The sequence below is a fragment of the Saimiri boliviensis genome, chromosome 7, assembly GCF_048565385.1.
Source record: "Saimiri boliviensis isolate mSaiBol1 chromosome 7, mSaiBol1.pri, whole genome shotgun sequence".
Taxonomy (NCBI): Eukaryota; Metazoa; Chordata; class Mammalia; order Primates; family Cebidae; genus Saimiri; species Saimiri boliviensis.
In genome coordinates, this window is record NC_133455.1 from 89224699 (window position 1) to 89248502 (window position 23804).

The following is a 23804-nucleotide window of genomic DNA, read 5'->3' on the forward strand; positions in this document are numbered from 1 at the left end:
TCATTCAGAGACTGACCTTGTCCCAGTTATCTATGAAAAGGGCTATATGAAGATGTTTACTCTGTAAATAAACTAGGATACCAAATAAAAGGTGATTGTCACAGCACAGCTCCTCTCTAAATAATTAAACCACCCAATTTCAGGGATTGGTAATGAATAAATGTGTTAAAAAAAATAGGTATACTGTCCATCCTCCAAGTACCTATAAGCTACTTGAGGATAAATATTCTTGTTACTTATATCCAACTAGCATGATGCCAAGTTCAGTGGCCACTTACAGTTTATAGTCAGTAATATTTTTTTGCTGTAATTAATGTTGATTTTAGAGATTGGTACCCAGGATAGTTACAAAAGGAAAAAAATACAGCTTCTATTAAATCTCAGACTTTGTTTTCTATCACAAATGACCTTTTCCTAAAAATCATTTGTTTTGCTTAAATTCCACATATCATTCATTACGACTTTTTTTCTTTGAAGACAGGGTCTCACTCTGTCACCCAGCCTGGAGTGCAGTGGCACCATCATGGCTCACTGAAACCTTTACCTCCTGGGTTCAGGAGGTGATCTTCCCACCTCAGCCTCCTGAGTAGCTGAGACTACAGGCACACACCACAACACCCAGCTAATTTTTCTTTTTTATTTTTCTTTACTTTCTTTCTTTCTCTTTTGTACATATGGGTTTTCACCATGTCATCATGTCATCAGCCCAGGCTGGTCTTGAACACCCAGGCTCAAGCAATCCTACCACCTTAGGTTTCCAAGTAGATAGGACTACAGATGTGTGCCACCCCGCCCAGCAATTTTTAGTTTTTTGTAGAGGTAGGAGGTCTCACTATGTTGCCCAGGCTGCTCTTAAATTCCTGGATTCAAGCATTCTCCTGCCTCAGCTTCCCAAAGTGCTGGGATTACCAGCATGAGCCACCACACCTGGTCCCAACTTTTGTTTTATACTCCCTTTTTTAAATGGGAGATCATGAAAATGTAGAAAGCAATTAGAAGAACTGGATAACAAATTTGACAAGGTAGTGACAAAATGTTTTTACAATTAAGGAAGAAAACAGTGCTTCAAAGAAATCCCAGATTTAGAGAATTTCAGGAAATGGAATCTAAAATTCAATGAAAGACATACTCAGAATTTTAGATCCGGAAGGGAACTTACTGTTGCTTAGTCTGTACCCTCATTTTCAGAAATGAAAAGTGTGACTCAAAGAGATGCAGTGATGAAGTGACTTGCCCATATTTCCAGATGCAAAGAGCTGGTCTTTCACTTCCTTTCCCATTATAGATACACACACACACACACACACACACACACACACACACACACATACACATGTATTTTTTCTTTTACAAGAAGTAAGGCATGCTGATTATATGTATGTGTGTGTGTATATATATATTACATATATATAATTTTAAAATATATATGTGTATGTATATATATTTTATATATATAATTTTTTTGTGAGATAGAGTCTGATTCTGTTGCCCAGGCTGGAGATCAGTGGCAACATCTCGGCTCACTGCAGCCTCCACCTCCCAGGTTCAAGTGATTCTTGTGCCTCAGTCTCCCCAGTAGCTGGGACTACAGGGGCACACCACCACAGCTGGCTCACTTTTTTGTATTTTTTGTAGAGAAGGGGTTTCACCATGTTGGCCAGGGTGGTCTTGAACTCCTAACCTCAAGCTATCCATCCACCTTGGCCTCCCAAGTGCTGGGATGACAGGTGTGGGCCATGACACCATGGCTGGCAGCATGCTTATTTTAACAAAACGTTATGAAATGATTTCATATAAAAATGAAAACTAATCCTCCTCCCTTAAAGACAAACACAATGAACATGTTAGTATATTTGTATTCTTCCAAATTTTTTATACATACATTTACACATTGTTGTTTTGATGGGATCATATTACACATATTGTTTTGCAACTGCTTCAGCTCTTACCATTTTTTCTTCAACAATTTTCTCTGCTAGTAGGTGTCATTTTACTTTTTTTTCACTCCAATATAATGCAGGGCTTGATATTTTAATTTATTAATTTTATTTTGTTGGATATTTGGGGCTTTCTAATCAATGTTTACCATTACAAACTATGCCTCAAAAACCCATGCTTTTGATTGCTCTTCCAAGTACTTCTTTAAGCATCTATTTCTGAGACTGGGCACAGTAGCTCACGTCTATAATCCTAGCACTTTGGGAGGCCAAGGCGGGTTGCTTGAGGCCAGGAGTTCAAGACTAGCCTAGGCAACATGATGAAACCCTGTCTTCACTTTTCAAAAGAAGACATACCTGTGGCCAAGAAACATGAAAAAAAAGCTCAAGATCACTGATTATTAGAGAAATGCAAATCAAAACCACAATGAGATATCATCTGACACACTGGTCAGAATGACTATTATTAAAAAGTCCAAAAATAATAGATGTTGGCGAGGTTGTGGAGAAAAGGGAACACTTACACATTGTTGGTGGAAGTGTAAATTCATTCAACCATCGTGGAAAGCAGTGTGGTTATTCTTCGAAGAGCTAAAAGCAGAACTACCATTTGACTCAGCAATCCCATTATCATGTATATACCCGGAGAAATATAAATCATTCTACCATAAAGACACATCAACATGAATGTTCATTGCAGCACTATTCACAATAGCTAAGATATAGAATCAACCTAAAATCCCATCCGTGACAAATTGGATAAAGAAAATGTGGTACATATACACCATGGAATACTGTGCATCCATAAAAGGGAATGAGATCGTGTCTTTTGTGGGAACATGGATGGAGCCGGAGGTCATTATCCTCAGCAAACTAATTCAAGAACAGAAAATCAAATACCACATTTTCGGCCGGGCGCGGTGGCTCAAGCCTGTAATCCCAGCACTTTGGAAGGCTGAGGCGGGTGGATCACGAGGTCGAGAGATCGAGACCATCCTGGTCAACATGGTGAAACCCCGTCTCTACTAAAAATACAAAAAAATTAGCTGGGCATGGTGGCACGTGCCTGTAATTCCAGCTACTCAGGAGGCTGAGGCAGGAGAATTGCCTGAACCCAGGAGGCGGAGGTTGCGGTGAGCCGAGATCGAGCCATTGCACTCCAGCCTGGGTAACAAGAGCGAAACTCCGTCTCAAAAGAAAACAAAAACAAAAACAAAAACAAAAACAAAAAACCACATTTTCTCACTTATAAGTGGGAGCCAAATGATGAGAACTTATGAACACAAAGAAGGAAACAGACTCTGGGGTCTATTTGAGGGTAGAGGCTGGGAGGAGGGAGAGGAGCAGAAAGAATAACTGTTGGTTACTGGGCTTAATTCCTGGGTGATAAAATAATCTGTATAGCAAACCCCCATGACATAAATTTACCTGTGTAACAAACCTTCACATGTACCCCTAAACTTAAAATAAAAGTTAAAAAAAAAAGAAAGAGATCCCATCACTACAAAAAATGTAAAAAACTAGCTGGGCATGGTGGCACATGCTTGTAGTCAAGCTACTCAGGATACTGAAGTGGGGGGATCACCAGAGGCTGCAGTGAGCCATGATCACACCACTGCACTCCAGCCTGGATGACAGAGTGACACCTTGTTTCCAAAAAAAAAAAAAAAAAAAGAAAGAAAGAAAATCAATTTCTGTAAGTATCATCTTTAAAATTCATTTTTATTGAATCCCAGTATACTCTTTTTCCTGCTGCAGCTCTGCTTTTCAGGGTATCCTGAATGTCTCTTAGTGCATGATTAATTTAAAACCTTTAAAGGCATTCTTTACTTGTGACACACGTGCCATGTCTTAGAAGGTGATGGTTTGCTTTTAGCCTGTGTCTTGTGCTTACTAACAGAAACCAGCCAAAACCATCTGTTATTTCTACCTGGCAACCTGTAGGAGACATGAGAAGAGGAAAAGAACCAGCTATCTTTGTGGCCAGCTCTTTTGCAAAGCTGTTGGGCCTGAATATTCAATCTGACATAATGAAGACTTACATTCACAAATTTTAAAATTTTAAATATTTAAAAGAAATATTTTCTCGGAAACGTAACTATGTTTTTTCAATTTGTGTCCTGGTAGAAGTTTTTTAAGGAGCAAGGAAGGAGTAATGAGTAGAGGGAAGCATGGTTTCTTATTAACTGCTGTTGTGTAAATGCATACTTCTGAAGTATTGAAAATAATCTTGTTAATCCTATGGTTATACACTTACAGTCTGCAATTTATAATTACACCATGAATTTTCTCTAAGAGGAAAAAATTTACTGAGTAAAAGTAAATTTCAATGAAGCACTTTATAAGTGTTTTCAGAATAAGTGAGATTTTATTGTACAAACCAGAAAAATATAAATTTCACTTTACCGAGAACTGTGGATGTCTTTTTAGGTGAATGCTTGTAATGAAACTTATAAATTAAGGAAGAAAGTCATGGAAAGAATGGAGGTAAGTTTTCAGTTACACAATTCCAACAATAGTAAGATCAGATAATTTATATCTAAATATAGTGGTCATTCTTTGCCTAGAGTGATGGCGCAACACATATTGGTCTTTTTCTTTTTTTTAATTTTTATTTATTTTTAAAATTAGTATCATACTTTAAGTTCTGGGATACATGTGCACAACATGCATGTTTGTTACATTGGTATACATGTGCCATGGTGGTTTGCTGCACCCATCAACTCGTTATCTAAATTAGGTATTTCTCTTAATACTATCCCTCTCCTGGCCCCCCAACCCCCGACAGGCCTGGGTATGTGATGTTCACCTCCCTGTGTCCATGTGTTCTCATTGTCCAGCTCCCACTTAAGAGTGAGAACACGTGGTGTTTGGTTTTCTGTTCCTGTGTTAGTTTGCTGAGAATGATGGTTTCTAGTCTTATGGCCTTCTTCCTCCCCTCTGGCCTTCTGCTTGGACCAACAGAACGTTTGCAGTTCCCGTGTACTCCCAAGCTCTCATACCCCTGTGCTACCTCTACTTGTTATCCCACTATCTGATGCTTGCCCTTTATGTCTACACATTAGCCATTCTTCAAGGCTAAGCTCACAGGTCATCTATTCATTGAGACGTCTCCTAATTTCCATTACCTCAAAAAATAACTTCATCTTTGAACTCCTCCCACAAGATCTTAGACACTGAGGTAAATGTGATTGGGTGAATGAAACAACGAAAGAATAAATGTATCATTTTTCATGTATATCTTCATTCAAGAATGAATGTCAGCTGCTCTGAGGCTGACTCATCCCACCTGTCTCAACTAGATGACCCCATCACCAAACCACAGCCACTCTCTGATCCCACACCCTATCTGTTTTCTCTTTAGCATGTATCTTAACACGTAATATAGAATGTATGTATGCGTTAAGTGTTTATCACTTGCCCCCAGCTCCTGTAATAGATTGCATTCTTTGTCTATTTTGTTAACACTGTATCTTAGAAGCTAGTAGCAGTACTCACCCAATAAATATGCTTTGCATAGATGAACGAATTGAGTAGAGGAATTCAGTACAAGGATATCTTTCTACGTTAATAATCTAGTGGTTAAAGATTAGCATGTGGGTTTTGTTTAGTTTCCTACTGTGGTGTTACCTTACACTGTGAATGCGAAAGTCTCCTTCCATTTAAGATGCACCTGCCAATGATCTTTACCTGGGACCTACATGTGATTTCTAATGTGGGTCCCTGAGGTGATCCAGAGGAAAAGCACTCTGCATTATCTATAGAAAGACTTGAAGACATTTAGAATTTTTTTAAGGTACTTGATTACTCTTTTTTTTTTTTCCAGAAACTTTGCAAGAATGTGAATCTGCTGAATGCAAAGCTGAGGATGTATCAAATGGAAGCAGAGGACACTGAGTCTCACAGTTCTGAAGAAACAGATATGGAGGAGATGGAGTCCCTGCTTCCTCAGGCCCCAGCATCCTTTTTAGTGCAGAACTCTCTTCCCCCCATTACAGTGTGGTAAGTCAGTGCAAAGGGCCATGCAGGACTGGATGAAGGCCCCAAAATGTATGGATTCTGCTGAGACTGATTTTTTTTTCAAGTATTGATTAAAATGTTTTATTTTCTTTTGTAAATTATCTATGTTCTTTAAAAGTCTATATGTTATTGGAGTCATAGTATTTTTCTTATTTAGATATAGATCTATTGCATTCAATATATAGATATAGATTGCTTTCTTATTGCTTTAGATAAATACAAGGATATATGACCGAAGATATACGAACAAAGACCTCCTGTGGGTGGCTATTAATGTCAATTGTATTTTTAGTTAGTCTGTTCCTTTTTGCCTCAAGACTCTTTCAAACAACATTAAGTCAATACTTTAATTTTAAATTTTCTTCCCATGATGGCTACAAATTTGAAGAAGTTTCTCTATATATCTCTATAGATATACAGAGATTTATGTATAGAGAGATATAAATAGATTTATCTCTATATATCTATATATATCTCTGTCTCTAAAATCTATCTCTATTTAAAATCTTAAAAGATGGTATCTACACATGATGAGGCAACTGCCTCCACCAAAAGAACATAACTGATAAGAAATTTGATAAGTTTTGTTTGCTGGGCAGGATGCCTTCCCCTTGGATAATATTGGAAACACATAACCAGAAAATGCTGGCTCTTTGGATCCTGTTCAGGAGATGCCACACCATCATTTACACTCTGAGCAGTAATTTCCTCTAAGGAAACATTTTTGATTCTTTACCTCCAGCCACCAACCCAAATGGAATCTCAGCTCTGTCTTCTATCAAGTCCTTTGCCCATTTTTTAAAAAATTGTTTTTTGTTTGTTTTTTGCTGTTGAGTTGTAAAAGTTTATGTGCACATCTTACACATAATCCTATCAGAGAGCCCATAGCATGTTATTGAAATTAAATTTTTCACGTGTCTTCTCCTAATATTCCAAGGGGTACATAAAAGCATGAATTTGTTTTCATAATTTTGGAACTTGACATATACTGAGATGCTACCACAGGTCGACCATTATAGGAGAGAGCATATGCCACCTCTTTGAATTTGCAGGATGTGATGTGCTCAGCTTAAACCATGTAGGAGATAAGGGACCCAGCTTGGCATGCATATTGCTCACCTGCAAAATAAATTTCCAGCTTATCTAACAGTTTCACCTTCTATTGGGAATCTTCAGGCCTTTTATAAGTAATCTAAGAGATTTGTTACTGAGGAGGAGTTTAAGAAATGAGCATATCAGTGTGTCATTCTGTTCCAGAGTAAAAACCTAGATATTATAAAAGCTTGGATGTTTATCTGTGCTGTCTCCTGCCAAGGGTTTAGTAAAAATCTATGATGCTCTGGACATCTCTTTAATGGATAGAGGGAATCCTTCTATCAAGATAGGATGAATGATGTAAAGGAATTTCATGATAGATGATTTGTGCAAGTGGATAAGGGCAGAAAGTTTGTGTTGGTCCCAGGATTTTCCATGGCATTAACCACGGTAAAATCAGATGGAGACTGGGTACAGTGGCTCACGCCTGTAATCCAAGCACTTCAGGAGGCTGAGGCAAGTGGATCACTTGAGCCCCAGGAGTTCCAGACCAGCCTGGGCAACATGACGAAACCTTGTATCTACCAAAAAAAAAAAAAAAAAAATTAGTGACACATGCCTGTAGTCCTAGCTACTTGGGAGGCTGAGGTGGGAGGATCAGCTGAGCTGGGGAATTCAAGGCTACAGTGATCCTTGAGATCATGCCACTGCACTCCAGCTTGGGCAGCAGAGTGAGACCTGGTTTCGAAAAAAAAAAAATCAGATGGAGGTTATAACTATGATGCATCTCATCTGGCTTCTCTTGAACAAATACTGTTTGAGGAAAAAGCAGATACGGTTATCTCTGGGTAGACAGTGGACAATCTCTGTACTTCCAGAAAATATTTTCTGCTGCTCAAATGATTGGTTGGTATGACCCTAAAGTAACTCAAGTCTCCCATGCTGGGTTCAGTGTGATGCTAGGGGAAGAAGTTTAATATATATTCAGATGAAACAGTTCATCTTATAGGCCTGGAGTAAGGACAATAATGATCCATGGACAAATTGAAAGAAAAAGAAAGAGACAAGGTCTTAACTGCAGAGGAATCGAAGGCTACTTAGACATCTGTTGCTTATGGCTGTATTAAATAAACTGAACTTTCCCATAACCGGTTGACTGACAACATCTTCTCATTTGACAAAATGCTAGATGACAGAGGAAATACAGCTGCTTCCTTTTTGCATGGTTTCACTAGAACCAGGTCTACTGCAAACGTGGCCAATATTGATGAAGAGATGCTCCAAAACACTGCTTGACAGACCAAGATTATTTTGCACCATAAGAAGGAATGGAAACAAGGCTGGTGCATTTTATGATTCCCTGAGATACTGCAAAAGATTTTAGATGACTTATTTCTGCACACTCTTGTGGTTCTATATATTGGCTGGCAACTACTTTCACAGAGTTCTATTTTCACTGCTATTGTGTGGAGAAAGATCGACAAGACTGGAGAGGTATTGAAGGTGAACATGTGGTATGCATGGCTGTGTGAAGCAGTAGAGGCTGTCATGGCCGAGGGGTTCCATATCCCTAGAACAAAACCTGTCCAAAGGATGTAATCCTGCTTAGGTTTGAACACTGTATGTTTTTACCAAAGTGGTCAATAGAATTGTTTGCCTTTTTTTTTTTTTTTTTTTACAATCATGATACAAACACAAGAACATTAAGAACATTTGCCAACTGTGGGGGGAAAAAACCTGTTACAACTCAACAACAAAAAGATAAACAACCCAGTTTGATAAATAGGCAAATGACTTATATACACATTTGTTCAAAGACACACAAATGGTCAACAAGCACAGGAAAAGACATTCAGCATCATTTGTCATTAAAAAAATGTAAATCAAAACCACAATGAACCACAGTGAGATATCACTTAACATCCACTAAGATGACTACAGTAAAAAAGACAGACAATAACTAGCATTGAAGAGGATGTGGAGAAATTGCAACCCTTGTATATCACTAGCAGGATTGTAAAATGGTACAACCACTTTTGAAGACAATTTGGCACTTTATAAAACAGTGAAATATAGAATTACCACATGATTCAGCAGTTATATTCTTAGATATATACTCAAAAGAACTGAGGATGTATGTCCACACAAAAGCCTGTATGCAAATGTTTATGGCAGCATTATTCATAATAGCCAAAAAGTAGAAACAATCCAAATGTCCATTAACTGAGGAATGGAAAAACAAAATATGGTGTAGCCACACAGTGAAGTATTTATTTAGCTGCAAAAAAGAATGAAGTACTGATACATCTACATGATCTTAGAAAACATTATGTCCAATGAAAGCCACGCACAAAGGAATATTGAAATGATTCCATATATATGAATGTTCAAAGTGGGAAAATCCTAATAGATCAAAAGTAGATTCATGGTTGCCAGGCACAGAGTGTTGGGGAATAGGGAGATAGTGACTGCCTCAGTGAATGTGGTTTCTTTTTGGGGTGATGAAAATTTCCTGGAATTAGATAGTGGTGGTGATGATTGTACAGCCTTGTGAATAAACCAAAAACCCCTGGATTGTACAATGTGTCAGGTGAATTTTATAGTATGTAACTAATAACTCAAAACCAACCAGCCAGACAAACAAATAGTAAATAGCTGAATGCCTTTCACTTATTGCTTTATTGTGTTACATGGGAGGATTATAATCAGGTTGAGTTGCTCATCTTTTTCTCACATGATTACATTCTAATTAAGATTGCCTGAAATTTTGCCCAATCTCCTGTTAGAGAACTGGAAACACATTGGTTTAACTAAAGCATATTTATACACTAACATTTTGAAGAAGTTTGTCTTATGGATTAATTCAATCATTATGAATTAATTTTTGCTGTTTTTAGCTTCACAAGGTGGCCTTTTATTGATAATGCCCTCTGGCCCTTCAGTTCCCTTTATGGTCGTCCCCTATGTACTGACCATAAATAATGTGGAAATATTAGAAAAGACCAAAGGTTTTACACATGGCAAGGTTTGCAGATTAAAATAAATAGTATTCAAAAGTTAAAAGAATATTTTATTGTTTACAGAAGATAAGCCTAAAACGAACAAAATTATTAGTGACACATTTTTTGGTTTTGTACAGGTGATATGAAAAACCTCAATTTAATTTAGTAACTATAATTTTTTCCAAAGAAAAACATCTGGACCTTTTAAAATAAATACCATGCTTAGTAATAGAAATTTTAAATTTTTAAATTGTGTTGATTTTTGTAAGTAAAAATCAAATGATTCATTCCTGTCAAGAAATAAATATGAATTTAACTGTATCAAGAGCATTTACCACAGGACAGAAAAAAATTAGACAAGTGTAAACAAAAAGGAAAAATTAAACTAAAAACTAAGACAGAATAAAAAGAATGAATGAATAAATGGAAGAAAGGAAAAAAGATTAAAAATGTATCTGGTTATATTTTGGTGACAAGATTATAGTTTCTTCATTTCTCTGTTTTCCACATTATCTTTGATTTAGAAAATTTGTTTACTTTCCAAAAACTTAATATGTGTTTCTTTGAAGATGTCATAGTTTAGTATTTCCAAAGATGACTGGTTTTTAAATTTAGGAAGAACTGTGTTTATTTACTAGACATGTTTTTGTAGTGAGTTGTTTCTCTTCTCATAAGAAAGAACAAATCTGCCTTTGGTGCTCCTTGATGGCAGGACGCATTTGCTTCCTGTTATCAGCTCTCTAAGCCCCTTCCTAATAGAGTATCTTAAGAACACTGACTCTTTAATAAATGTGTAAAGTGAAAGCAATTATGTGTGGAACTGCCACGTGATAGCCAGTGGGGATAATGGCAAGAAACTTGGCTCGGGTTTGTAAAACTCATTGAGGTAGGTCACAAAGTTGATTTACGGCTAGTGTTATGCTCTAGATTTTCTCTTCTGATGTATTAGAGATGGTAATTATCTCAGCACTTGGATTATCTATGACATTTCTTCTTTGTGTTCTTCTGGATTTTCTACCCTAATCATGTATCATATTTATAACTAGAAAATAGTAATGCAAGGACTTAGAATCATATAAATAAAATCTGCCATAGATGCAACCCAGAAGGAGGGGTCCTCAAGGATTTTAAAAAGCTTCTATTACATTATAAATTAAAGTCTGGTACCAGGACAAAACCCAGCAACAAAGAACTCTCAATTCCTTTGATCACATTATACTTTATGTCCTGGGGAAAATCTAACTGCTTGGGCCTTTATTTGCCCCAGAAGAGGCATTATATACCTCAACAGTGAGGTAAAGATTGCAATAACCTGCTAGAATGTGAGAAGGACATTTCAAAGGAAAGAACCCGACAATATCCAGGGGTTTTATTGTTTCATGGCTATAGAATCTTGAAATTCCAATGCCAGACCTACCGTGGACAGAAGCAAGTGCTCGTCCATTCCAACCTGCTGCTTTTACAAATGTAAACTGAAGTCAAGAGAAACTCAATTACTTAGTTGAAGTTATAGAGCTACCGGTGTGGAGGCGCCAGGAATCTATAGATGTGATTATTTTCAGAATTTTTTTTAACACGCATTGTTTTCTCTCTTTGTAGGAAACACGCACTGAGGATTTTCATCATGTTTTATGTCCTCATCGTCACTGGACTTTTATGTTACATACTATTTTTTGATGCTACGTTTCTCTTTGAAAGGGTGCTTCCAAGAATGCTTGGGCGCCGCACCGTGTGGGACCTACGGGATGTGATAGAGCCTTTCTTGAATGTGGAAGTGGAAGACTTGTGACCCTCCTAAAGATACAGAAATCACTGTCACCCTACTAATTTTCTCCCCAGTAAAAATTCTGACTGTTCCTGTAGTGTGCTGGCTAACTTATTTTTCAAAAAATACAGTGTTTTTGTAAAGAACATTGTAATTATACAGAAGTTGATTGGTCACACACAAAAATGTAAACAGCTTATCTTTACCCTCATGAGTCACAATGCCTTCTCGAATCATTCCACACTTTGTTGAAAACATTTTCTTCAAACGATTAGCCTTCCTTCTCCCCCAACATGGGGTATGTTGAGATGATAAAGTATTATCTCCCATGGTTATCTTCTCCATTTTGACCTCTGATGTCTCAAAAAAGAAAGCATAAAATTCTTTCCCCTCCACTGTATCCAGTTTTACTTCAGTTGAATTGGAGTCCTATTTTGGAGATAGTTGGCATTTCTTGGCTTTTCTCCTTCACATTTGTTTCTTCTTTTGATAACAGCACCCAAATTTTGCTTTGAAAGAACTTTTCCCAGTGAGCATAATTATAGGCGGTCTTTCTGTCAGTGTCCCCTGTCTTCCTATTAATTAGAGCTGGAAATATGTTGCATCAGTCACTCTCTATAAGTGAGAATTTTAAGAAAAATCACACACAAAAATGGAAATGATTGGACCTTGGATTTCGTAAACAACTCCATATATTTTTCTACTTAAATTAGCCAGACCAGTTCTGTTGCTTACAATCAAAGGAAGTCTAACTGATACAGTAGAGAATTTTGAATGCCAGACTAGAGTGTTTTATCCCTAACTTTGTAGGTAATGGGAAAATGCTAACATTTATTTTTAATATAAAAAATAGTTATAATTAAAACGTGCAGGAATAATATTAAATAGGACCATAAAGGATAAATTAGAGTAGGAGGGCAGTTGGAGTACATGAGTGGTTAAAAGGCCATTCAGTGGTACCAGTGAGCTAAAAAGGTGGAGCTGGAAATGCAAAGATCATGAATGAAGCAGGCATTATGAGGGTGGATTTTATGGTATTTTGTTGTGTAATGGATGTGAAGTAGGAAGGGAGATTTGTAATATGGTCCCAATTTCCCTTGTATTTGACTGGATTTTGAAGGATAGATAATATTTTTATGGCAGAGAGGACAAAACATCTTAGAGAAAAGAGAAAGCATGAGTAAAATTTAGAAGCCAGGAGTGTAAGTTAGGAAAGTTAGGAAAGTTGATACAGCATAGAGCTCACTATACCAGTTTGTACATTCCTTAAAGACAAACACTATGTCTCATTCATGTTTCTGGTCTCTGGAATAGTGATTCCCAAATGCTGGCCCATTGATTGAATGCATTGATTGCTTTGTACATTAAAGACTTCCTCCATTCCAAGATATCTGGATTCAGTAGAGCTGATGCAGGATCCAGGAACCTTATTTATTTATACAGAGTTTCACTCTTGTAACCCAGGCTGGAGTGCAATGGTGCCATCTTGGCTCACTGCAACCTTCACCTCTCAAGTTCAAGTGATTTTCCTGCCTCAGCCTCCCAAGTAGCTGGGATTACAGGTGCACACCACCATGCCCAGCTAATTTTGTATTTTTAGCGGAGACAGAGTTTCACCATGTTGGCCAGGCTGGTCTCAAACTCCTGACCTCAGGTGATTCATCCGCCTCGGCCTCCCAAAGTGCTGGTATTACAGACATGAGCCACCGTGCCTGGTTCAGGAACTTTTTTTAAAAAATAAAAATCCAAAGTTGGGAACCATGCCTTGGTACACTGTTGGAAAATGCAGTGCACATAGTTTGTATCTAGTTTATAAATACCTGTTGAAGTAAATTAAAGTATGTGGTTTTTATCTTTGCAGCCTCCCTATCACCTCACCTCAGAGCTATATTTAATATTTATCTCTTCAATAATTTCAATCACAGCCATTTTTCCGATGCCTCCATCTTCTCACACCCTTGAAGTAATTTTCAACTCCTTTATTATCTTTCTTTTATATTCCAGCAATCACTAGGCCATGCCAGTTTCTTCTACAGGTATTTTTCTCGGATCAGCCCCTATTATTTGCATTTATATTGTCATGATTTTGAATAGGTCTTACCATACAGATGGATCACTGTTGGCCAAGTCCAGCCTGTTGCTTCTACTTTCATGGATTACCATTATGTACACAGCTGCTGAAAAGAATGGATTCCAAACGTTGCTTTTATCTTGATATTCTGTAGGCAGAAAACTCGGCATATTGGTTGCTAGAAATGTGCAATTTGTTTGCAAGTGGTTCTCAAGCTGTGATATTTAACAGAATTCCAAAAAGAGGCATTTAATTATACATTTGTCTGAGTATCACCTCCAGAAGTTCTGATTCTTTAAATATGGAATGAATCTCTGATAGCCCTTATTTTAATAGATTCCCCTAACAATTCTTATAATTCAAAGTTTAAGAACACCATTTTCGGTGGGCAAAAGATAGCTGGGATTACAAATTAGCTGAGATCCCATGCAAGGTTAATCAAGTTAATCAAGGTTCTTTGAGAGCAGGGTGAGAGGGTGAGTGTGAAAGAATTTCCAGGACACACAGGCAAAAAGCCAAAAGCTCTGGGAGCAATGACTATTCAAAAGATCTTGTGATAGTGAGAGAATATGTTGACAGATCTTAAAAAGTCACAGTTATCATCTTGTTTACAGATACAAGGACTATTCAGACAAATTTATAGATAGAACTTGATGTATGCTTTTTATAATCTTCAGGTAAGTTCCCGTATCTAGAAACAGTACTGGCTGATTTACCTGTAAATCTCAAAAAGAAGTAGTGAGTTTAATAAAGCTTAAAATCTTATGATAATCACATAACACTAATGACAAAGTAAGTTAAAGAACTAGATTGTTTTAAAGAACAAATTAATATTTTACTAACTTCCAAGACATATTTGATTAGGATTTTGACTAAATTGAATACTTTTCCCTAGGGGATAAATATCTTTGAAGTGGGAATGGTAATATTTTCACATCAATTTGTTTTCAATTTGTCAGCATCTAAAGCTGGAAAGCTGGAAGTCGCAGTACTTTATTGAGAAAGGAAAACATTTAGCAAAGTACTGAAATAATAAAAGGGTATGAATGTCTACATGTGGTAATTCAGCTAACTGCTTTGGGTTGGTCAGGTTGGGTTTTATTTCAGATATTTTAATGCCATATTCAATTGAACCAACTGCTGTACTCTAAATCATTTGCTAAAAATGTCTGAATCACTGCACAAATATGGTTTTGGTTTTGGACAGAGGAAAGAACATGAGTTTCACAAAATCTCCATTTGTCATGTTTTTAGGTGAAGACAGCTATGCTGAAGTGAAAGGAGCTTTGAACTTATTTTTAAAGTTGGGTTCAAGACATGATCCGCTGTCAGCTCTGTTTGGATGGGGTCAGCTAATCTCTCCCCTTGGAAGGAGATCTAAGCAACCATTCTCCATCTGCTGAGAGTTTATAGCTAAGACCCTACCTTGGACTTGGCCTTAGTCAAAGAAAGTTGTCTCATTTAAGGTTCCTCTCCTTCTCTAAGGTGGTCTGCATTCAATGCCTAACCCAGGGTTAGGCATACCTTTTTCAAAGGGCCATCCTAACCTCAGAGCTCCCTATGGGGTCAGCAGACGTCTCTAGTATCATTGTATCACATTTTATCTCCATCTGCCCAATTCTGCTCCTACCATCCCCTCCACAGGTGTCCATCCTGTGAGTGTTGCCCAATAAACCTGTATGCAAGTCTTTCTCTGAGAGTCTTTTCCCAGGCACCATAACCTGAGACACTTGTGGAAATAAACAAAGATGAGTCAAATGAGAACAAGCAAAGGCTATTTATTCAGAGCTTGCAATAGCAAAGGAATCCATCACTTGCATTTTGGCAGAGACTCAAAGGCAGATGGAGGAATGTGAAAGCTTTAGAATGGAAAAAAAGGGCAAGTTGAATACACCCTGATTGGGACATCCCAGGTGACTGATTAGGGGGTGCCTATTTGACTTTCTCTAGTAGAACCTATGTTGGAAACAGGGACAAAAATTAGGGGAGCTGCCAGTAATTCATCACGATTTTGTTTACACATACATAAATTGAGAAAAATAATACTGCCTCATGAGATCACTGGATTAAAGAATCTGATGTTTAATAGGTTTTGAGTAGTATTATTATCATGATTAATATTTTTAAACATGTGAGATTGCCTTAATTAAGAACTTTGGGTTTGATCTAATAGTGAAGAAATGAATTTGAATACACTTCCTGATATATCTTGAAGTAAAAATAAGTGACCCACAAACCATGACATCTTGCTTGACTCCTTCCTTTTTCATATTCCACGCTCAGTCCGTCAGGAAATCTTGTTGCTTAAAACATGCAGAATTCAACTGCTTCTCACCACATCCCTGATACCAGCCACCTTTGCATGTCACCATTGTTGCCAAAACCAACCAATTTTCTTTCAGTTCTCCTGATTCCACCTTTGCCCACATATAGTTCAGCAGTCAGAGTGATACTTTTTTATGATGCAGGTCAAATCATGCCACCTTTCTGTGCTAAACCCTTTCAGTTACATTCCACTTCTTTCAAAGTAAACACCAAAGTCCTTTCAACTACTTGTGTTTGGTCACCGCCTTCTCTTGGCTCTCTACCCTCATCCTATGCTACTTGTCCTCTCGATCACACTTCTCGAGTTCCACTGTCCATCTTGCTGTTCCTGGAACACATCAGGCATGCTCTGGTCTCCAGGGCTTTGCTCGAGCAGGCCAGTTCCTCTGCCTGGAAGTCTATTCTCCATGATTTACTCCCACGGTGCCTTTAAATCTTGGCTCAAAGGTTATCTTCTTGGCTATAATAAAAAAGATAGATAATAGTAGGTGTTGGTGAGGATGTGGAGAAATTAGAATACTGTTATATTGCTGGTGGAATGTTAATAATATGGCCACTTTGGAAAACACTCAAAAAATTAAACATAGAGTTACCATATACCTTCACCAATTCCACGCCTTGGTATATATCCAAAAGAATTGAAAATATATATCCACATAAAAATCTGTATGTGAGTGTTCATAGCAGCAGCATTCATAATAGTCAAAAACTACAAACAATCCAAATATCCATCAACTGGTGAATAGATTTTTAAAAATGTGATATACCAATACAATGGAGTTATTATTCAACCACAGAAAAGAACAAGTATTGATACATGCTACAACATGGTGACTTTGGAAAACATTATGTAAAGTGAAAGAAGCCAGGCACAAAAGTCTACATGTTGAGTGATTCCACTCATACAAAATGTCTAGAATATGCAAATCCATAGAGACAAGGCAGATTAATGGCTGTCAGAGGTCGAGAGAAGTGACTGCAAATGGGTTTGGAGTTTCTTTTTGGAATGATGAACATATTCTGAAATTCAATGCTGTTGATAGTTGTACAACAGTGTGACTAAACTAGGAACCACAGAATTGTACACTTTAAAATAGTGAATTTAAAAATGTCATCTTCTTAATGAGGCCCATATAACCATCATGTCTAAAATTGCATTCCTCCCATCGCCACCCCACCTCTCCCAAACCTGCCCTGTTCTATTTTTTGTCATGACTTCTACCATAATATATACTTATTAGGTTTATTGTTTATCTGTCTCTTTCCATGAAAATGTAAGCTCCACAAGAGCATAGACTAAACTAGGATTATACAGACATCACATTATATGCAAAATATCAGAAACCATGTCTGAAAGCTAAAAGGCTAAAGAGGAAAAGGAATAAGTTGTATCCAGGATGATGACATCAAAGTTTAATAGCGGTAGGTAACAACAGGGAGGAAATGGGCTGGATATACAGATATGTAATAACTGCAACAGTCATGTTGTTTTTTTATTACTGTTTCATGCACTGTGTGAAGGACTTCATGCACATTTTATGATTTAATCTTCACAGTTATTTTATAAGCCAGGTATTATTATCCCCATTTTTATACATGAGGTAATTGAGGCACACAGGGTCCCACTGTAAAAGGTAGTGTCAAGATTTCAATCTAGATCTATCTGGCTGTAATATGTGTCCTTTTCAGGTGACACACAGCCTCCCCAAATTGGATTTATGTTCTATGAAAGCAGGAATGCCATTAGTTTAGCATATAGCACACTGCTTAGAAGATAGCATATGTTCACAAAATATTTATGAATGATCAGCTGGGAATGAAGGCAGGTGCACATAGTCCTAGCTACTGAGAAGGCTGAGGTGGGAGGCTCACTTGAGCCCAGGAGTTCAAGGCTGCAGTGAGCTATGACTGTGCCACTGCACTCCAGCCTCAGTGACAGAGTGAGATCCTGTCTCTGAAACAAACAAGCAAGCAAACAAAAATTATTAACGAATCGATGAACTAAAATTTATTAAATATCAAGTGCAGCTTTTACCAGTGCTGCAGGTTTTGGAAACCACTGGCAACCCTGGTCCTCTCTGGCATCATCTCTGCCACTGACCATTATTCCCAAGCAATACGGATGCAAAGGTCATTGACATGGGCAAGGAACGGCCAATGGCCCCACTCTCCACCCAGCTGGGATGTAAGCAACTCCAGGGGCTCCAATGTTTTCTGCTTTCCTCACTTCATCCCCAAATTGAATCCTCTCTGGAAGGCAGAGCAAGCCTAAAGTCCGTTTACTTTTTCTAGTGTTCGATGCCTCCCCATACCAGAGAGTGATGTTGGCTTCCTTTCCCACCTTCTGGGTAGAAGCTCACACTGTCTGTCCCAATAGCTTCTGGCTAGTGAGACTGCCATATGCTCAAAAATCAGATTTTGTCTCATGACTCTTTTTCTTTTGGAAGGGCTTTTGCTGCATGTGTGGATAAATAAGCAAAGCAAGTGGTTGCAGTAACTTCTTTAAAAGTAGAGGTTTAACAGTTGAGATGCTTTTATCTGTAACAGGATATCTAAATTATATTGGTTTAAGGAATAAGGATACTTATTATCTCATATGGCAAAATATCCATAGTGAGGGTGGTTCCAGGGTTGGTTAGTTGAGCAGCTCAATGATGTCACTGCTCTGAGTCACCATTTCTTCCATTCTCTTGGCTCTCCCCTCGTGGTTCCAAGGTGGCTGCTGTGGCTCCAAACATCTTTCTGCAACACAACATGCCACACGCAGCAAGAAAGTATGGGAGAAAATCTTTCCCAGAAGCTCCTGACTGACTTCCTCCTGGGAACCACTGATCAGACTAGATTACAGGCCCCAACAAATCAATAACTGGGGCTAATCTACCTCTTTTCCCTCTCCTCTGTGCCTGTGAGCTGAAGCACAACAAATGCTCGTGCTGCCCAGTTGTCACCAAAGAACTCGTTTCTTCTAGGGAAATTGAGTACACACAAAAAGTTAACAGTTACCTCTGGATGGTAGGATTGTAAGTGACTTTTCTTCTTCTGAAAAATTTATGCAATGAACATGCAATCAAATAGCTTTCTCTTTCTTTTTCTTTCCTTCTTTCTTTCTTTCTTCTTTCTTTCTCTTTCTTTCTTTCTTTCTTTCTTTCTTTCTTTCTTTCTTTCTTTCTTTCTTTCTTTCTTTCTTTCTTTCTTTCTTTCTTTCTTTCTTTTTCTTTCTTTCTTTCGAGACAGCATCTCACTTAGTTGCCCAGGCTATAGTACAGCAGCATAAGCATGTCTCATTGCAGCCTTGACCTCCCAGGCTCAAGCGATCCCTCCCACCTCAGCCTCCTGCGTAGCTGGGACCGCAGGCACATGTCACCATGCTTGGCACATTTTAAAAATTTGTTTTAGTGATGAGGTCTCACTATGTTGCCCAGACTGGCCTCGAACTCATGGGCTCAAGTGATCCCAACGCCTTTGGGAGGCACTGGCCTCCCAAAGTGCTGGAATTACAAGCATGAACCATCATGCCAGCCTTAACTTTTTAAAAGCCTTTTTATTAAAAAGTATTCTTACAATTAAAGTTTGCAAGAATAGATAGAGAAATTCCCATATACATTTTATATGGATTCACCAATATTTAACATTTTACCACATTTGATTCATTAATTTCCCTGTCATTCATTAATTTTCCTGAGTCATTTGGAAGTCTACACATATCATTCTTTCTCTCTCTTTCTCTTTTTTTAGAGACAGGCTCTCACTCTGTCACCCAGGCTGGAGTGCGGTGATGCAGTCATGGCTCACTGCAGCTTCCACCTCCTGGGCTCAAGCAATCCTCTTGCCCAGGCGTCCCCAAACTTTTTACACAGGGGGCCAGTTCACTGTCCCTCAGACTGTTGGAAGGCCGCCACATACAGTGCTCCTCTCACTGACCACCAATGAAAGAGGTGCCCCTTCCTGAAGTGCAGCGGGGTGGGGTGGATACATGGCCTCAGGGGGCCGCATGCGGCCAGCGGGGCCGTAGTTTGGGGATGCCTGCTCTTGCCTCAGCCTCCTGAGTAGCTGGGACTGCTGGTCACCACACTGGGCTAATTTTCTTTTCTTTTCTTTTCTTTTTGTAGATACAGGCCTTGCTTTGCTGTCATTCTCTTTTATTTATAATACTTGAAAGTGTATATCCCAAGAACAAAAAATATTTTCTTACAGATCAATTGTATGGTTATATAATTTAGGAATTTTAACATTGATACATTAGTTTGATCTACCTGCATTCTAATTTTGTCAATTGTCCCAATGCTGTCTTTATAGAAATTTTTTTTCCATGTAGGATCTAGTTCAGGGCCTTGTATTAGGAGTCTTGTCAAGTCTTTGCAATGTCCTTTTATCTGGATGATTTTCTCAACCTTTCTTTGTCTTTCATGCCCCTGACATTTTCTAAGAGTAGGCCAATTATTTTACAGAATGTCTATCAGTTTGGGTTTGCTTGATGCTTACTCATGATTAGGTTCAGATTATGCATTTTTGCCCAGAATATTACCTAAGTGGTGGTGTATTACGTTCAGGATATCATGTCTGGAGGTGTACAAAGTCTATCTGCCCCTCATTGGTGATGTTAATTTTGATCACCTGGTCAAGGTATTATCTGGTTTCCCCACTGATGTGCAATTTTTTAATCATCAGGGAAAATTATTTTAAAATAATATATTATAAAATATCACATTACAATAATTGGGAACTGAATTTAAATGAAACATTGTATGCCATGCTCTCCTGTTTGTACAAAGAACACTTACTACACCCCATTGGTCACCCCAAACTTGAGAGATAAAATAGTACTTGAAAGCATCATGTTGCAGAGAAGAAACTAAGGTTTGGAGAGGTAAAGTAAGTTGCCTAATGTTAGTGTCAGAGCCAGGACTAGGACCAAAACACTCTGTCCCCTTCTCGCCCCATAGTACTCAAGAGCCACAGTGTGACAAATTCCTCTCCCTGCTCAGCTCTCATCCAAGAACTCTTCGAAAGAAATCCCATCCCTTCCTTTCTTGTAACTTAATATAATTGTAAGACTCCAAGTCTTCAGTCAAGACTCCAGATCTGTTCACATTAAAACACAATCCGTGTCCAAACTGGAAGTGAGTTTCCTGTTTTATCATTTAAATGAGTTACCTTAATCCTTGGTTATCTCAGCAAACTTTCTTCTCACTGCTCACTGCTCATAGCTTGAAGCCAGCCAAGAATGAGATAAATAGGCTAGGCTACAGTATGCTGGATTCATTCCACAGAGGTGTCTTTGTATGCTTGTGAGTAGAAGAGTAATGATGTTTTTTTTCCTGGCTCGAAACAGAATCAACTGTGCTATTTTGAAATCTACCAAAGGCAGACAGCCCAAGAACCTATAATTGTAGAGAGACACAGTTTTTTCTGGCATCCATGTCTGTGTGTGTAGGTTGTGAAAAGCAATACTGGCCGAGCAGTAGATTTAGTGCCAAGCGAGCTGAGATTTAGTCCCAGGACTGTCACTAACATATTCCCTGTATTGCCATTTTGTTCACGATGGCAAGCAGTGACCTTTCTGTGCCTCTGCTTCTCCAACCAGTGATAAGAAGAGCTGTTCTTACATACACACACTGGTATTTCATGAAGACAAATAGAGCATAGTGAAGGGAAAAAAGCGTAGCGGTTCTTCCACTTAGTGGCTGTGGGTCTGTTTTAGGGGAAATTGTGTCACTGCCAGATTCATATGTGGAAGTCCTAACCCCTGGTATGTGAATGTATTTAGAGATAGGGTCTTTAAAGAGGTAATTAATTCAATCTTTATATTTTTAAGATGTTTTATTTATTTTTAATAATCCTTCATTGTGTATTTTATACAATCTCAAGTCACAGAAAACTGCAAAGCTGAAATTCAACATTAGCTAGTGTCAAACGATTCCTTTTTTTAAAAAAAAATTTGGTTTTAGGAGTGAAACAAATGGATCATGGAGAACGTATGCAGTAGGTCATTACACAAGCGATCAGTCAGCATCTTTGTCTCCACATTAAGGTTACTGAGTGAACAGCTCAGATTGATAATATCTGGATGTCATGCCAGCACAAAACCCACAACCTAGCCTGAGTTATCATGAGACATTAGGAAGAAAGTATGGTGATAATATATCCATCCAATTGCTACATAAATGGAAACACTGTGAGAAAGTTGGCTGAGCACCTTAATAATCCAATTCATAATGTTTTCAAAAAGCCATACAATGAATTAGAAGAAATCATGAATGAAGATAAAGACATATATAATTTAAGATATGGATGTATCATATATATTTCAGTCTTTAGATTTAAACCGTGTGTTAGACTTTCCTAGATAATTGTCCGCTAAAAGATAAAATATTCTGATTTTTTTCAGCTGCTATTGATATATTCTTATATAGTTTAATTAAAGTTATTAAGTTTGAAAATGTACCTTTCTCATATTTTTCTAAAGAACTTTCTGATGTAGTGAAATAACATTGACTTTCAAGGTAGACAAGTCAGTCCTACCACATACTAGCTACATTGACTTGAGTAGTTTTTTTTTGGTATTCTTTATTTTTGTTAGTTTTCAATTTTTATGACAAATAGAATTATGAAGTGCCAACTAAAGAGGTAATTAATTTAAAATGAGGTCATCAGTGTGGGTCTTCATCCCAAAGACCACGTGAAGTGACAGGCAGAAGGTAGCATCCACCAGACAAGAAGAAGGGCTTCAGAAGATGCCACTTGTGCGGACACTCATCTTGGACTGCTGGCCTTCAGAACTGTGAGAATACATATTTCTGTTGTTTATGGCACCTGACCTGTGGGACTTTGTTATGATAACCCAAGCAAACTAATCCAGGGACCCCAGGAAAGTTACCTACCCCTTCTAGGCAGGATAAGTGACATAATTTTCAGAGTCCAGCATAAATGAAAATGTGGGGTCCCTTGTTAAAAAAAGTTACTAAGAATTCCAAGACAGCAACAGTCAAGCATTAAACCGCCACTCAAAGAAGCCCCATGCAACTGCACATGTCACCCACCCATGGAGCTGCTTCTGATGATTCCAGACCTTGGTTTTGTCACCTGGAAAGTGGTGATAATAACTGCACTTACTTTTAGGGTTGTTGGGTAGATTAAATTGGATTCTAGGACTAAGCTCTCAGAGTACATGACAGGGCAACCCAGAAAGGTGTTCAAAGCTTGACATTAACTGTTGTGCCTGGGTTGAGTCCCAGGATCACAAAAAAGAGTAGTTTGTTTCCTTTCTCTTCATTTACAGTCAATGAGCCATTAGTCAGTGGGAAGACAGAGTGGGGATGGGGGGAGAGAGCATGGATATTTTAAAGCTGAGAGATTCTGCTGGGGTGAACAATGCAGATTGTCTGATGATTTGCTTGCTTATAGTCTGCCAGTCTCTGCTCCAGGGCAAGTGACTACTTTCTCCTCCTCCTTCTCTCTTGCCTGCTACCCAGGAAGTATGCTCCACTGCAAACGGCATTTGGACTCCAGAGCCTCTGTGTTGTTGGCCTGACTTTCTGACAAAAGTGTTATTATTTCCACACATATGACTCTTTTATTCTATAAATAAATAAAGCTTTAGAAGGCAGCTGAACACAACCCTCATGTCTAAAATAGGGCAGAATAAATAA

At 38.1% G+C, this 23804-nt stretch overlaps 1 protein-coding gene and 1 pseudogene across 2 annotated transcripts in view; both read left to right on the forward strand.

Annotated features, from left to right (window-relative positions):
- The window catches only part of SMCO2 (single-pass membrane protein with coiled-coil domains 2), a 59261-nt gene extending 47243 nt beyond the window's left edge, over positions 1-12018 (forward strand). For both annotated transcript variants that reach the window (XM_074402963.1, XM_074402964.1), the window contains exons 6-8: positions 4368-4424; positions 5764-5939; positions 11594-12018. In XM_074402963.1, coding sequence (XP_074259064.1) covers positions 4368-4424; positions 5764-5939; positions 11594-11783 — 423 coding nt within the window. In that variant the 3' untranslated portion in view covers positions 11784-12018. The remainder of the gene's footprint in view (positions 1-4367; positions 4425-5763; positions 5940-11593) is intronic.
- On the forward strand, positions 5960-10017 carry LOC120364938 (arginine--tRNA ligase, cytoplasmic-like; annotated as a pseudogene).
- Positions 12019-23804: the final 11786 nt, after the last annotated feature.